Source organism: Neopsephotus bourkii, unplaced genomic scaffold (assembly GCF_033783945.1).
Source record: "Neopsephotus bourkii isolate Nb327-2 ecotype Australia unplaced genomic scaffold, CSIRO-AGI_Nbou_v1 NB_1328, whole genome shotgun sequence".
In the NCBI taxonomy this organism is placed as follows: domain Eukaryota; kingdom Metazoa; phylum Chordata; class Aves; order Psittaciformes; family Psittacidae; genus Neopsephotus; species Neopsephotus bourkii.
Genome location: NW_026901808.1, coordinates 1,303,752 through 1,317,855, shown reverse-complemented (window position 1 = coordinate 1,317,855; position 14,104 = coordinate 1,303,752). Strand labels below are relative to the sequence as shown.

Here is a 14,104-nt window from a genome sequence, read left to right as displayed (position 1 = left end):
AAATATGCATTGCTCTGGTCTGGCACATTTGTTGTGCTACTTATGTGGAGTGATAGGTGATCTATTACTTTACAGTAATATAAAGTATATATATAGTAGTATAAAGTAATAGATTGCCTATCACCCAACATGGTGAAAGGTGGGTTAACTCAACAGTGGCACCTAGGAGCTGAAATGTAAGTCTGCCTCCTAACTGTAAATCTGTTTCACATTTAAAAAAAACCCTCAGTTTAGTATCAGATAAGTGCTGTGGCTTCAGGGGAGATCCAATTTTTCTGTAAGAATTGAAGTATTTACAACTTCTAACAGAGAAAATACTGTATGTGTGCTCTTTCTGACATTACAGTGTAGACAGTGATTATTGCAGACTTTCAGGAGACTCAACTCTAGTTCTTCAGCTTTCTACCTTTCCAGGAAACACAGTTTACCTGATATTTTTATTATTTTTTTTTGTCTACTTCACCATGAAACCCAAAGTTAAGATGACATTTTGCCGTCTAGTATGCTCTGGCCAAGTAGGAAGAAGAATGAAAATACGGGACAAAGACTGAGTAGTGAAATTACAAAAATCTGAGAAAAGGTTGGAAATGAGGGACAAAGATTTCTGCGCAGTTTGTTTTCAGACTTGACTTTCCTATCTCGCCTGATGCCCTTTTTTGCTTTATTGTGGAAGTGAAGGAAAGGGGGCTGGTTCTTCACTACTTTATTGCAGTCCCACACACTCGGGGGGGTTTTTAGGCACCCAGCAGTGGGGCTAGCACTCTCAGAACCTAAATCCATTTTTAGCATACCTGGACATGTAATAACATGACTGTTCAGAAATCTTCTGAGATGGTATTTTACTGATACACTTGTATGTTAAGAAAAACATCCCATTGGTACCTGTAAATATTTATTACATACATTACATTTATTAATACATACTCGTGAGAGAACCCAGTGAGATGTGAGAATGTTTCTCCTGCTACGCATTAGACATATTTGATTCACATAATTAACGGCTCCCAGTTTGGCTGCTGGTCTCAGACCCATAGGGATTTTCTGGGGAAAGGAGGTGCTATGATACTGTTTCATTTTGATAGTTTTGAAAATTATGCAAAAAGCTACAATGAAACAAACTATCTGCAACTGGGCATGAGGTCAGAGTCTGAGGGGTTTCATAAAGCAGCTGTTCTTACAGCAGCGCTTGGGTTGGGGGCAGGAGTGGGACTTCTGGTGCATTAACTTCCTTTTCTTGCTCAAAGATCCTACACTGTGGAAATGCTGAAGTGTGACATGTTAGTTTGTTATGGTACCCTTTGGGCAGGAGGGAGACTTCTGCAGTGCTGTACGATATCACCTTCTATCTCAGGCCATTTTTTGGTAACACTATCCTAGTGTATGGTAAAGGTTACAGCTTCATTTACTCAACAGACTTTTGTATGACCAACTAGTATTAAGTCATGCAGCAGAACACACTGGTCACAGATTCCTGGTCAGGTCCCTGACCCCTCACTCTTCTAACAGTATTGCGTAGCAGATGACATGTGCCTAAAGCTTCTACCTGCACCTGATGTATAATGGCCATGGTCCCTAGCACCTGTGCGCAATAATTGAGCTGGAGCCTTCTTGCATCTTCGAGCTAGTCTGTAGTGCCACACTGAGACAAAATCCAAAGACTTTTTCTTTGTCTCTGCCATTAGGATCTCGCTTCGTGAAATGTGGACTGATTCACCAAAGCCATTTAGGTGCTTTTGAACTTCAGTTCAACTTTCTCATAAAATACTCTCTATTTATATGTTGTTGTCATAAGCATGTAGTGGGGCAGGAGGAAATTCTGATGGAACTCCCACACGTTCTTTAACGAGGTTTATTTTGTGGACAGAAAGCGTCACAAGTGCTTTTTCTTTAATGGTTGTGTAGTGTTGTAGGAGACAGTAAGAGAGCAGCAATTCATCTGGAGGGCTGGTTTTGAAATAGCTTTTAATTGTTGACTGTTCTAGAAAGCATGCATATGCAGATGTACAACTCTCACTTAAATGCTAATATTAGTAGGTGTTAGATACTAAACAGTGCAGACACTGGGAATACTTTTCATAGAACTGTTGCTACCAGAGAGAGTTCAGCTTGGCCTTTGAGTTGCCAGGCAGGCTGGTGCCATGTAGGGAAACTGTGTTTGTGTAGAGCTCCATGGAAGCACTCTAGGTTTTAAAAACAAAAAATAATCAAAAAACCCCAACCGGCTATCAGCTTTCTTTTGTAAGCTGGGGATAAGCGATACAAGTTGAAAGAATTGGCCACAGTCTCACGTTATTTAGCTAATGTCAGAGGGAGGGTTGGAGACAAAGTCCATAGTCCATCTTACTTAATCATAACGGGAGCCATTGCACAGTGTCACATCCAGCTGGAGCTGATAGTCATATTTGTTGATTCAAAGGAATGGCACTGCATACAGCAAGGATGGGTTTTTATGCAAATGCACTTAGGTCATCTGAAAATGCTGTAACATCCCTTCTGTAACAACATTTCATTTGAGGTTGTGAAAGGTATTCAGAGCAAATTTGTGTATAATTTTTTGGCCCTGCCTTCTCTTTTCAAACTTTATCTGACCATTACATCTTCAGAGAATTCAGAATTAGCATGGTATTTTTTTGACTGGATTTGTGTTCCCAGCTTTACAGAGTATTTGTTGGCAAATCTCGTTGTCCTGTCAGTGCCTAAATTCTTAAATGTGAATAGCTCTTTCTCAACTTTCAAACTCTTGAAAGAGAGAGATCTTTCTTAGTCTTAAACTAGTCCAAATAATTTGGGGTTTAGACTTGTATTGTGAGCAATGCTAATTTAAGTTCCAGATCGTTTCCTTAGTAGCAAGCACTGTAAGTCAAGTGATTTAGCTAGACCAGCACTAGTGGTTGTGCAGGGAAATGCCCAAAGAATCATTGGTTGCTTTTGTTGCTGTTCAGTTTTGTTTTACTCTTTGGTTCTCCATTCTTGCTAAATTGAGAAGATAATAGAAATGCTACAGCTACTTGGCTGTAGTAACTTCAGAGCAGTTTTATTTCTCATCCTGCTTCGACTTAGAGGAATCTGAAGTAAGCTATCTATCCTGGAACAGGATACAGAGAATGTGGTAAGGGAAGGACAAGTTTTCTATTTCTCCCAGACTGTACATGTTATTTTAGTTTATGGACCTTCAGTCACACATTAAGTGTTTTAAGGGGTAGTTTTCCATAAACACCTTCTGTTGGTATACTGCCCTAAGGATATTTTGTAGATTTTTCTTTTTTTCTTTGAAAGGGAGGGAAAGAAATTAAAAAGGATAGCCCACCTCTCAGTACTGAGGCTGGATTCCAGTTTTAGGGCTTACTGACTGTTCCTCTCATTTGTTGCATTAACATGGCAGCAGCGTTCTTGCCTCCTGCCTTCTCCTGCATTTGCTTGCTGGGAGCAGTCAGCTATTGGGTTTTGCTTGCTGACAGTCCAGCTGTTCTGCCTCCTATGAGACAAAGTAACAGGCCAGATGGAAGCCAGAAATAATAACTGACTGTATTGTGCACACAAAGCATCTTCTGTGTGCTGCTGGATCAGTGTTCATATGATATGATATGATCCATATGACCAACAGTATACCTGTATGATCGATTGGTCTGTACTGCAGTGTTTATGCAGTGGCAAAATAGCTGAGCAGTGATGTATGGAGGGTCTCTGTTGCTTGACAAGGCGACGTCCAGAGAAGCTGGTGCACTGGGGAATTCATGTGAAAGATGCAATGTTATTTTTTTATTGTGCAGCCACAACAGGAATGAGTCTGGGTTTGGTGGGGTTTTCTGTCCATAGCCAACACAGGTGGAAAGGACACTCTGTTCTTTACTTTTTCTTCATCTAAGGTTAGGTGAGGTATTCCTGCCATGCATCTGTTTTGGTCAAAACATTGAAACAATACAGTTGCTTGTTTGCTTTCTTGGTCTGAAGATACTTTAGATACTTTGTTCATGTTTTAAAGATACAGTCGCTTTTAATTGTAACTAAAGTACAGTGCTGCTGCTTGTGAACAGCTAAATAGTATTAAATCAATAACAAAGTTACAACTTATTCAGAAGTGAGATATTGATAATTTTTACTATAACTATGTACAGGAATGTTTAAACAGCGCAAAATTTAGTAGCAGATTATTGCAGAAGCAAAATGGCATATGCATTTGGTTTTTGTCTGCAGCTTAAAATTCAGAAGCTTATGAAATTGTCACAGGTTTGTTTTAGAGTGATTTCCAAATTTTACTGTGGAGTATTTTAAACATTAGCAAGATCAGAGACAGTAAATGCAGTGGCGTTTGACTTGTCAGATGTGTGCAAATCATGGTGATTCCAAATACCAAAACCTTTAGAAGATGTTTTTTTGTATTGATGCTCTCAAGGATGCTTTTTCTTTAAAGGGTGGATATCTGTGTAAGAGTACGGTTGTGAAATACAGGATGTAAAGAGATGGGAATGTGTTTGACCATGTTGAAATCAATAGGCATAAGTGTCATTAACTTCAGTAGACCAGAATTTCAGGCTAGGTTAAGATCCTATTACCGGAATAAGTAAAGTCCTATTATTTGCATACTTTTAAAGTGAGAATTTATATATTCAAGTTAATTAAAAATAGCAGAAATGTTGGGACAGGGAGTCTTCCTTTTTGCATGTAGGAGAGCGGTCAAATCTCTTACGTCCTGTTGTTACAGGAACTAGCACCCAAAGAGAAATGTGGTTCAGACCAGAGTGCTTGTAGCTAGGTGCTTAACAGAAAACATATCTAGCTTATCATTTGAGAACAGGATCTTACAGAGCTGCAATTCTTGAGTGTCTTGGAGGTCTTTGAGAAAGAACAATGTGTCTCAGAGAGCTCACAGTCAAAGGGTAGATCCACATTTTTGGAACAAGGGAAATTGCAGATGTTTCTCTTTTATTTGTACCATTATGATTTATTTTTTAAATACGGCTTTGTGAAGCAGCCTTATGGGTCATTAACTGTTTTTCTGTTTTAGCATGAATAAATCAAGTTTTAGGATATGCCTGTGCTGCTACAACAGGGAAATGTAAAGAAACCCAAGATACATATAGCAGAGGAATATAAAAATGCCTAAATGACCTTACTTAAATGCTTACATTACAGCTTAGGAGTAACGGCTTTATGAAACTGTGATGATTTACCCTGAATTGTAGATTAGCCTCTGTAGAGTCCTAGGCTGTTTTGTGCTGCAGTATAGACATGCTCTCATTTATTGCTGTTGAGATTGGGAACACGGTAATAATTTTTCTTATGTTAAAAACCTGTTCACAGTTGTCTGTCCTACACCACCATTTCTGCCTTCTCTTCTGTAAAGTGAAGCTTCTAATGAATTAACTCATACACAGTAAAATATGTAAGAGTGAAAAAGAGGGGCCTGAGCTCCTATAATTATGTATTCTCTCTTTTCCGCCCCCTCCTCCAGATGTTAGACAGCTGCTTTGCTAAAATCTTGCCCAGTGTTTTGAGTTCCCTCATTGTTTTAAGAGGGCTGACAGTTTTAGTTTTGTAGTTGTAGAATTTTGCTTTTCTAGAACTGTCTTATGCAATGTGGCAGAACACTGTAGTCATCACTAACTTTTCATCTTTGTCAGCAGCTTATTGGTCTTGCCCTTACTTTTCTTACAGCCCTTTCTATTCCTTGTGCAATTATTTCTGAACACAAGTAATTCTTTTTTCCCCTCCCTGTCCCATACATCTCTTGCTGTGTCCATATGTGATGCTTTGTTTTAAATTTAAGGATTTTTAGAGGAAGGACTGTCAAGTGCAATGGAGCCCAAATACATAACTAGGGCTCTGAGGAACTGGAGGGAGTACAAGTAATAATTAAACCACTAATTCCTGTATTTTACAGCTCTCCATAAGGCAAATATCGAAGTGGCTGCAGTTAAAAAGCAGTCTGAAGGCCTTAAAAGAGAATATGATAATCTGATGAAAGAATATGAACAGCTTCAGGTAGGTGGTTCTGGATCACTATATGAGCACAATGTTCTGAAATCATACCAGCAAAATTCTGCTTCTTGGGGGTGTTACACAGGAGAATCTACAAAAATCTTTAGTATAGAATCATAGAACCATAGAATAGTTAGGGTTGGAAAGGACCTTAAGATCATCAAGTTCCAACCCCCCCTGCCATGGGCAGGGACACCTTGCTCTAAATCTTATCACCCAAGGCCTTGTCCAACCTGGCCTTGAACACTGCCGGGGATGGGGCATTCACAACCTCCCTGTATAGCATAAAGTTACAATGGGCAGGTAACTTAAACTCCTTAAGCTTCATTAAAATAGTAGAATTTTATTTTTCAATGACTGGATGGCAAAGCTATTAGTACTTTCTTTTTTCCACTTTAGGTGATAAAGTTCAAGTTGTCATTAGCCTCTATTTTGCTGTCACTCATGAAATAACATTCAGATAGTTTTGCATGTGATGATCATACTGAAATCTTGTAAGACAACAATAGGATGTGTGTGTGTGTGTGGTATATACATCATTTATAATTTATTTTATTTGCTCTTTAAACATGCTTTTGCAATACTGGGTTATAAATCTTGCAAAACTGTTGATGCAGGGGAGGGAGGGAGGAGAAAAATAAAAAACCAGCCTAGGCTAAAAATAGGCTATGATAAAAATTCAAACTGAAGTACAAAACAAGCACAGAAAAAGACCCTCAACATAGCAAGCAAAAAGCTGAATTAGCAGTTTGATTAGCTTTGCGTATGTCCATGGCTTTAATACACATAATATGTAAAGTAATTATGTATTGGTTGTCTGACCAGTGTTTGAATGTTCCATACCTAACATCTGTCTCAAAATTCAACCAAAATTCAGTAACACTAAAAGTTAGCCTGTTTACAAGTAATGATCTTGGGAGAAAAGAAATGATTGATGTTAAAATTGTGGTGACCTGCTTTCAAGAAGAGTGGTTGATTGGTTAGTCCTGTATTAATTAAAAAGGCAAATTTGATCTGGTTATGTTTCCTGTACTCCATGAAGCTACTTGCCGATTCCCAGTCGCACTCTATGTTCTCACAGAGATTGCTCAACTGACATCTGTGTTTGAATTAAGACCACCGTCCATGTCCTATCCTTGTTGTGCTTCCCTGTGTAATGAGCCATAGTAGTCCTGCTGCATTTCTAACAGTCTTGTGGTCTAGAACACACATCCTTACAACTTTCTGTGTTTACCTCTGATGGGAAGAACAGAAGGTACTGAGTACATAGTAGATGCAACTCCTGAAGATAAATCAGTTGATAGCAGAAAACGTTTTCTGCCGAGTTTGTTGCATGGTTCAGCTGTAATGCGAACAGGAAGCAGAAGTAGGCTGCTTATTGTACCAGGACCAGAAGCACATGTGTTACGTGGGGTAGTGTTGATGGGACTACATCTTTGAAGGGTGTGTAGTGAAAAAATCCAGTGTGACTGCAAGGGGGCAAAATGTGTCATTTTGAGTCAATGGATTCTGATTTTTCCAAACATAAAATATTATTCTAATCGGTCTCTTTTCAGGGCAGTTTAAATAAAGAGGAAGACAAGAAAGACCTGTAGGTGCATTCAAGACAGATGGCATCAGTACAGTTGCTTCAATGAGAAGAGCCTTGTGCTGTTCAGGCTTCCAGTGTTTTCTTGAAACTAAACTTGATTTTTCTGGAAAGCACATGCACTGCAGGTCACTATTCCAATTCCTCTAATATATCCTGATTGCCAAAATATTCTGTGTTGCAAATAAAACGTTAAGTGGCTTACCCAGTTTACCATACCTCGCTGCTCTTGTGAGGAGAAACTCAAAAATCTTTCAATTCCATTGGGAGCAACTTGACTGTTCTCCAAGTTTTTTGCCTTACACAGTGGTAAGATATCCTGCACCATTTGCTTGTAGCATTTGAGCAAGGTCGTATATCGCACTATTATCATAAAGACACAATTACCTAAACCTCCTTTGCAACACCTGTTTGAAGTCCTCGAAAAATCAGTTACCAGTGGATTGAAGAAGGCTGAAAGCTTTTCATCAGCCATTCCACTTGAGTGTAAAACTGAATGACAATCAGTCTAAGGAAAATAAGGAAGGATTTAGAAATGTAGTTTTCCATCTATCTCACCGGCTTGTGACTTCACTTAGCCATGTGGATGAGTGTATTTTAACAAATGATGTTTTTGCATGCCTCTGGTTTATTGTTCTTCAATATATCATGTTATTTCAATTTTCATTATGAAAATTTTGGGTTGGTTGGTGTTATAATTCTGTAGTTTTACACTGTTTACATCCGTTTACTTTGTACGTGCCACCTAACTTCTTTTGCCTTGCTAAGTAAAAATTCTTTTTAAGTGTAGATAGTTGGGTTTGTTTTGTTTTGTTTTCATGGATACGATACCTCAAATAAATGTGCACTGTTTCGCATAAGCCCTTCCTGGCATTCAGCAAATTGGTTTGAGTTTCTTTTTTGTCAGTTTGTTTCAGTTTTTATTTGAAAGTTGGATATGTTGTATTAAAAGTGTTGTTTAAGTTCATGAGTTTCCGGGTTTATTCATATAAATCTCTCAATATACTATGTCATCAGATTTAATAGACGTATGCACAAAGAAAGAAATACACTTCTAACCTGGTGATATTTAACTTTTCCTGAAGCCCCACCTTCTTCATGAGGTTAGTTTTGATTGCTCTGGAAATAGGATTTGTTTAGCTTAGAATTTAAATGTGGACTGTGAAGTTCTTTAAATCATACTAGCATTGCATATTAAATAAGAATGTATATGTTTGTTAAAAAAATACTTCAGCTTGGTGAAGTAGTACAGAATGTGTTCTTGGAGATTCCACAACACTGGAGATTTGTTTATTCAGATCAAAACATTCATAGGCATATTTAAGCCTGCATACGCACAGCTCTTGGTGATGTAGTTGAATGCATTCCTTTTTCCCTCCCCAGCCTCTTTCTGAAATATTAAAACTTATGGCAGAGTGTTCTCTCCAGTCTGAACTTGAGACTATGTTTGGAAGCCTTAGAGGTACAGCAGTAAGTGCTGGCTTTAGAAACAGAACTCAACTTGCCTGTTTCTTCTTAATTTAAGGCCCAGAACAAAAGCAAAATTACTTATTTATGGGTGTTTGGTCATTAAATTCCAACCATTTCTTCCCATAATAGAAGTAAATAAGTAGGTAGATAATTAGCTATGTACAATGAAAGACATCATGCACTCGCTATTCATCCCTAAAAATTTATCTTAGAAAAAATACCGTGGAACAAAACAACAGGTAATATGAATGCACTGGTAGAATCGATACTTCTTGAGAGGGAAGTCCAAATGCTTCATAGTCCTTTTTGCTCTAGAGCATGATGGAAGTGGGAAGGAGTGTGTGGTGGTATGTACTGCTCCCTAGGAGCTCAAATGTTGCCTGGTATTTTTGAATGCGCCGCATGCCTTTAGCATGTGGTACTCAGACACTGCCCTCTGTAACTGGATCAGTCACCTCAGCCTAGCTTCCTGCTGACTGCTTGGAAGGTGGGGAGATCTGCTTGTTGAGAGAGTGAAAGACAACAGCTTAAACCCAAAGGCCCTACGTGCCAGTCCAGAGAATCTCCTTAACTAAAAATTACCCACAGACATTTTGCTTTGCCTCCAGTCATTTTTTCTGTCACATTTGTTATTTGTATCACCAGATTTCCCTCTCACAGTAGAATATGACCATCATCATCTTTATACTTGTCTCTTGCACATGGTCACACACATTTGACTGAGTTGCATTATTGTATACTCAGCTCATATGAGCCCCAGGTTTGTTCACATGAAAGCTATCTTTTGTTACTCAAGTTGAAAGTATTTTGTACCATTTGCTTTGTAGAACTGTATTCTTGGAAGGAGCACGGTTCTTTTGTAAAAGCTGAGGTCTAGGCAGTGTTTCAGTAGATGGCAGATCCTTTAGGATAGTTTACATTTGCATTGTTTCATAATGCTTAAGTTCAGAGCCTGCAGGAGCCTGGGTTGATAAGGTTTAAGTTATGGTAGATATACAAGGAATGAGTGGGTCCAATTTCATGGTTTCAACTCCTGGGCTTTCAGGCTGTTTGGCCAGATTTTGGTCAGGTTTGCCTGTTTTGTAGGAAAGAGCTGGGAAAAAGAATTAAATATCCATTAATACTGATGGAATAAAAATCACTTCCTGTTTGGCAGTTGATTTAATTCTGGGTATGTCTCCAGAAGTAAGAATTTAGAGCTCTTTATACTCTAAATAATGTCCAAGTAATTGCCTGGTTTTGGAACTTTTTTCCCTCTTTACAAAAGTAGGAATGTGCGTTTTCAGTACTTTGGTGGGGAAGCATAGGAAAGAGTATTAATTGTAAAAACATTTGCACAGATTTAATTGATAGTAAATTAAAAATAAAAATTGAGATGTGTTTTCATGTTTTTTCATAAATTCCTTTTTCTGCTGAGTCAAGAAAGCAGTGAGGTCATGGTAGGTGCATGAGAACTGACCTGAATATTAACAGACCTAGCTACATGCTTTGGTGTTTCCTTAGATGAAAGCAGTCTTAGCTAGGCAGGATATTTTTCCATCCTTCTATTTTTGCAACAAACATATCTTTAAATGTCCTCTTGCATTAGCACTCCCTGTATTTGCTGCCACAGTATCCCTAGCTGCATAGCTTCATGGATGTGCTTTCCTAGCTTGTTCTGAAGGGTGAAAGCTCTGCTTTTCACTCAGCATCGAAATTACATTTGTTTTTCCAAATCCCTGGCAGTGTCCGAGGCCAGGTAGGATGGGGCATTGCACAACCTGCTCTAGTGGAAGATGTCCCTGCCCATGGCAGGGAGGTTGGAACTAGATACTTTAGGTCCCTTCTAACCCCTGACCATTTGGTGGTTCTATTACATGACTGCCTCAATTCTCAGGTGTTCCTTGAAACACTGAGTTTACTTTTTACTTTTTAAGCTCTTTGGGACAGAAACCCTCATTTTGCCATGCTTTGGACAGTGCCTGTCCCAGCAGCAACTATAATCTGGGCCCTAATGAAACCAGGTACCAGTCTTTTTACAGATCCCATAAAGCTGGAAAATCAGCTCTCTGTTATGTCTTTCCAGTCTGGCAGTACTCTGTGCTGAACATTGCTGTGTAAGTTAATTGCATAACATCTAAAAACATAGTTCTAGAACTGAGCATCCCCAGTTCAAGAATATTTTATTTTCTATGACAAAACATAATACTTTTGTTTCATTTTTGAGGCATTGTGCAAATAGTGACAGGCACTGCAAGGTGTGTTTGTGAGGGAAAAGAGAGTCCCTTGAGTTTTGTGTCCATCACTGTGAAATAAATTGTGCTCCATAGGAAATTCCCGTTACCACCTGCAAGTGCGCCCTACAAGGATGTTGCTATTCCACCTCCAGCTTTGGGGTTGCTGAACAGAGGGGGAGCAGGCTAAGTTTTTACAGCCCAGGACTGTGTATCCTGGAGGATTCCCTTCTGAACTCTTCTGAGATGGTTTCAGTCTACATCAATACACCAAGTCTGGGACAATCAGATTCCCAAACACACTTGGGTGCACCTGGGTTTAGCAAGTGGGAGCCTACCCACTGTGTTTAGTGACTAGGGGGAGTTAGATACTAGCGCTAGCACATCTATTGGAAGTCAGGAGATACCAAAGCCACCCACTAAGGAAAATGAAAACGGGAAGCATCTCTCAAAACTCACTTGTCAGAAAAATGGACACCAATTGCAGCTGTGATAAAACCATGTCCGCAAGACTTGCATCTTAAGCTGTGACTATTTAAGTCATAGGTTAAATCCTTTCCTTTATTCTGCTGCCTGACATCAGTCTGCATAGTGTGATTGGGTTTACCCTTCTCTCCGAAAACACAGCCAGAAAAGGCCATAGTTTTGGTGATCATTTTGTTTGGTGAGGTAGCTTAATAGCTGCTCACCTGGAAGGTGAGACCATGTTCTACGTCTTGCTTAGCTTGAGGTTTAAATCCATATTCTTGTGACTATGGAGAAGAAACTAAGTTGGCTGGGAATGTACTAAAACACTCCTTTCTTTTTGATTTTCAAACATGGTACAGAAAAGAGACAATGTGAAAGGAAGGAAGAGAAGAACTGTTATTATTGGCCAGTAAACACAAAATTTTATGCTTTGATTCTTCTCCAGACATGACTCAGGCATTTAGGGTTAAGGACTTGGGAACAGAGCATACAAGGATACTGTAAGCAAGGACTTGGAAATAGGCTGTGTATCCATCCTGGGTAAAAGATGAACGTGAATTCATTAGGAAAGAGTAGCAAATACAGAAGGTGAACAAAAGGATCAAGAAGACTGATGTAGATTTTAAGCTAACAAAAAAAACCCAGAATGACCACCAACAGCAACAAAAAGCCAAAGCTGAAAAAGGAAAGGAAGAGCCTGCCTTCTAGGTGAAGAGTCAGTGTTCCAGGGGAAGGGGATGTATGTGGGGCAGCATCCTGAGATCATGAGTGGGGTCAGCAACATCACTATTCAGAAACTCAATGTTTTTGATTTCACACAGACCTGTCTCTGTATAAGGGACCTGTTCTGAGTTTGGTTTTGTATTCTTCTTCCTCATCCCCAAGTAATTTTCAAATTCTGGTAAGCACACTGTGTTTACACAGATGGAGCTTTTGTCTTGGAACCTCTTGTCTTCAAACAGGCATATTTCTGCCTTTCCAATAGCTGTGGTCCTACCCAGTTCTCATCTGTACACTCTCTGCTGCTGAACCTGTGGCATCCCATCACCTGAGGTGCTGAACCTTGCAGTTCCATTCAGGCAGACATGCTGCAGGAAATGAATTTGCAAGGAATGCAATTTACCGTCAATTCAGAATCTTCTGATTGTAGCCTTCCTGTGTTAATTCCATGTTCAGTATTACTTTTCATTCTTTTTTATATCATCCAGTTCTCTTCTAAGATCCTAGTTATATGAATAATAAGAAAGTAGTAGTTTGGGGGATTTTTTCATAGCAAATAATATCTAATACACATCCAGTCCTGAAAATTGCTTTTAGGTTGTAAATCTCTGTTGGGATCCTGCAAATGCTTTTGCTATTATTCTTTGCCTTAATGATTAACCTAGAAATCATCATACCTTCTGGAGTGATTTCTTTGTCTTTTCACTAATTTTAGAACCTAAGAAGATGTTATCACAACAGCTTTTCCAAGATAGTTTTTGAAACTATAATTCGTGCTACTCCTTTTTTATCGGGAGAGGATTCTAACTTAATCAGTCAGTTCGAATGCCAGCTCAGTTTTCTGTATGTGCTTTAGTACACATCTAACTGAATTAAGCTACTTTTCTGTCTTCCAACATTAGTTCCATTTCCCCATGGCATTACCTGCTAGCAAAAAAAATCTGAAAGCCTTCCCACTCCCCGCTGTGGAGTGAGTAACCGTAAGACCACTTCCCTTAAAACACTAAGTCCTACCACTAAACATTAGCTTTCAGCTTTTACTCACTCCAGTGCTGTGCTTACGAGCTTCTACAGAACTTCAAGATCCGGTTCAGATAGCTGGCTGGTTCGCTGCCGCATGCTGCTCAGATCAAAGCTTTTCAGCAGTTTACTCAGCCAGTTTTTACAGCACACTGGCAGGGGAAGCCTGCTCAGAGTTAGAAAACCTGGACTATGTTTCAGCAAGAAGCTCCTTTACAGTTCAGCAATGTTGGCTCCAACATGCCTGAAGTCAGGACTATACTGAGACACTTTGAAACCAAGGCCACTGAGAATATCTACACCTGAGTAATTCATTGAAGAAGCATTGCTTGATGCAGCACCCTCAGTGTGTGCCCTCAGCACCTCTTTGGTGTTAGCTGAAACACTGGCACTGATTTTGATTTCAAGGAGTCTCCAGGGTGACAAGGACACATGATTCACTTCACCTCTCCAAGACCTTTGCTAGGTTCTCCTCCACATGTACCATGGAACAACTGCAATGTAGCCAGCAGCACACAGCATGCAGGATCGACTTTTTCAGCCGCAGCCCTATCCCTAACCCTCAACAACTACAGCAGCGCTGCCAAATACTTCATTCCCTCCGACCCCCCTTGGGCAAACTAGAAGCTGCATCCCAGCCACCTCC

General features: G+C 39.5%; 1 protein-coding gene across 2 annotated transcripts in view; it reads left to right on the top strand.

The window, feature by feature from the left end:
- The window catches only part of DUS4L (dihydrouridine synthase 4 like), a 39,329-nt gene extending 30,795 nt beyond the window's left edge, over nucleotides 1-8,534 (top strand). For both annotated transcript variants that reach the window (XM_061366273.1, XM_061366272.1), the window contains 2 exons: nucleotides 5,882-5,982; nucleotides 7,536-8,534. In XM_061366273.1, the coding sequence (XP_061222257.1) occupies nucleotides 5,882-5,982; nucleotides 7,536-7,574 (140 nt within the window). In that variant the 3' untranslated portion in view covers nucleotides 7,575-8,534. The remainder of the gene's footprint in view (nucleotides 1-5,881; nucleotides 5,983-7,535) is intronic.
- The last annotated feature ends 5,570 nt before the right edge of the window (nucleotides 8,535-14,104 follow it).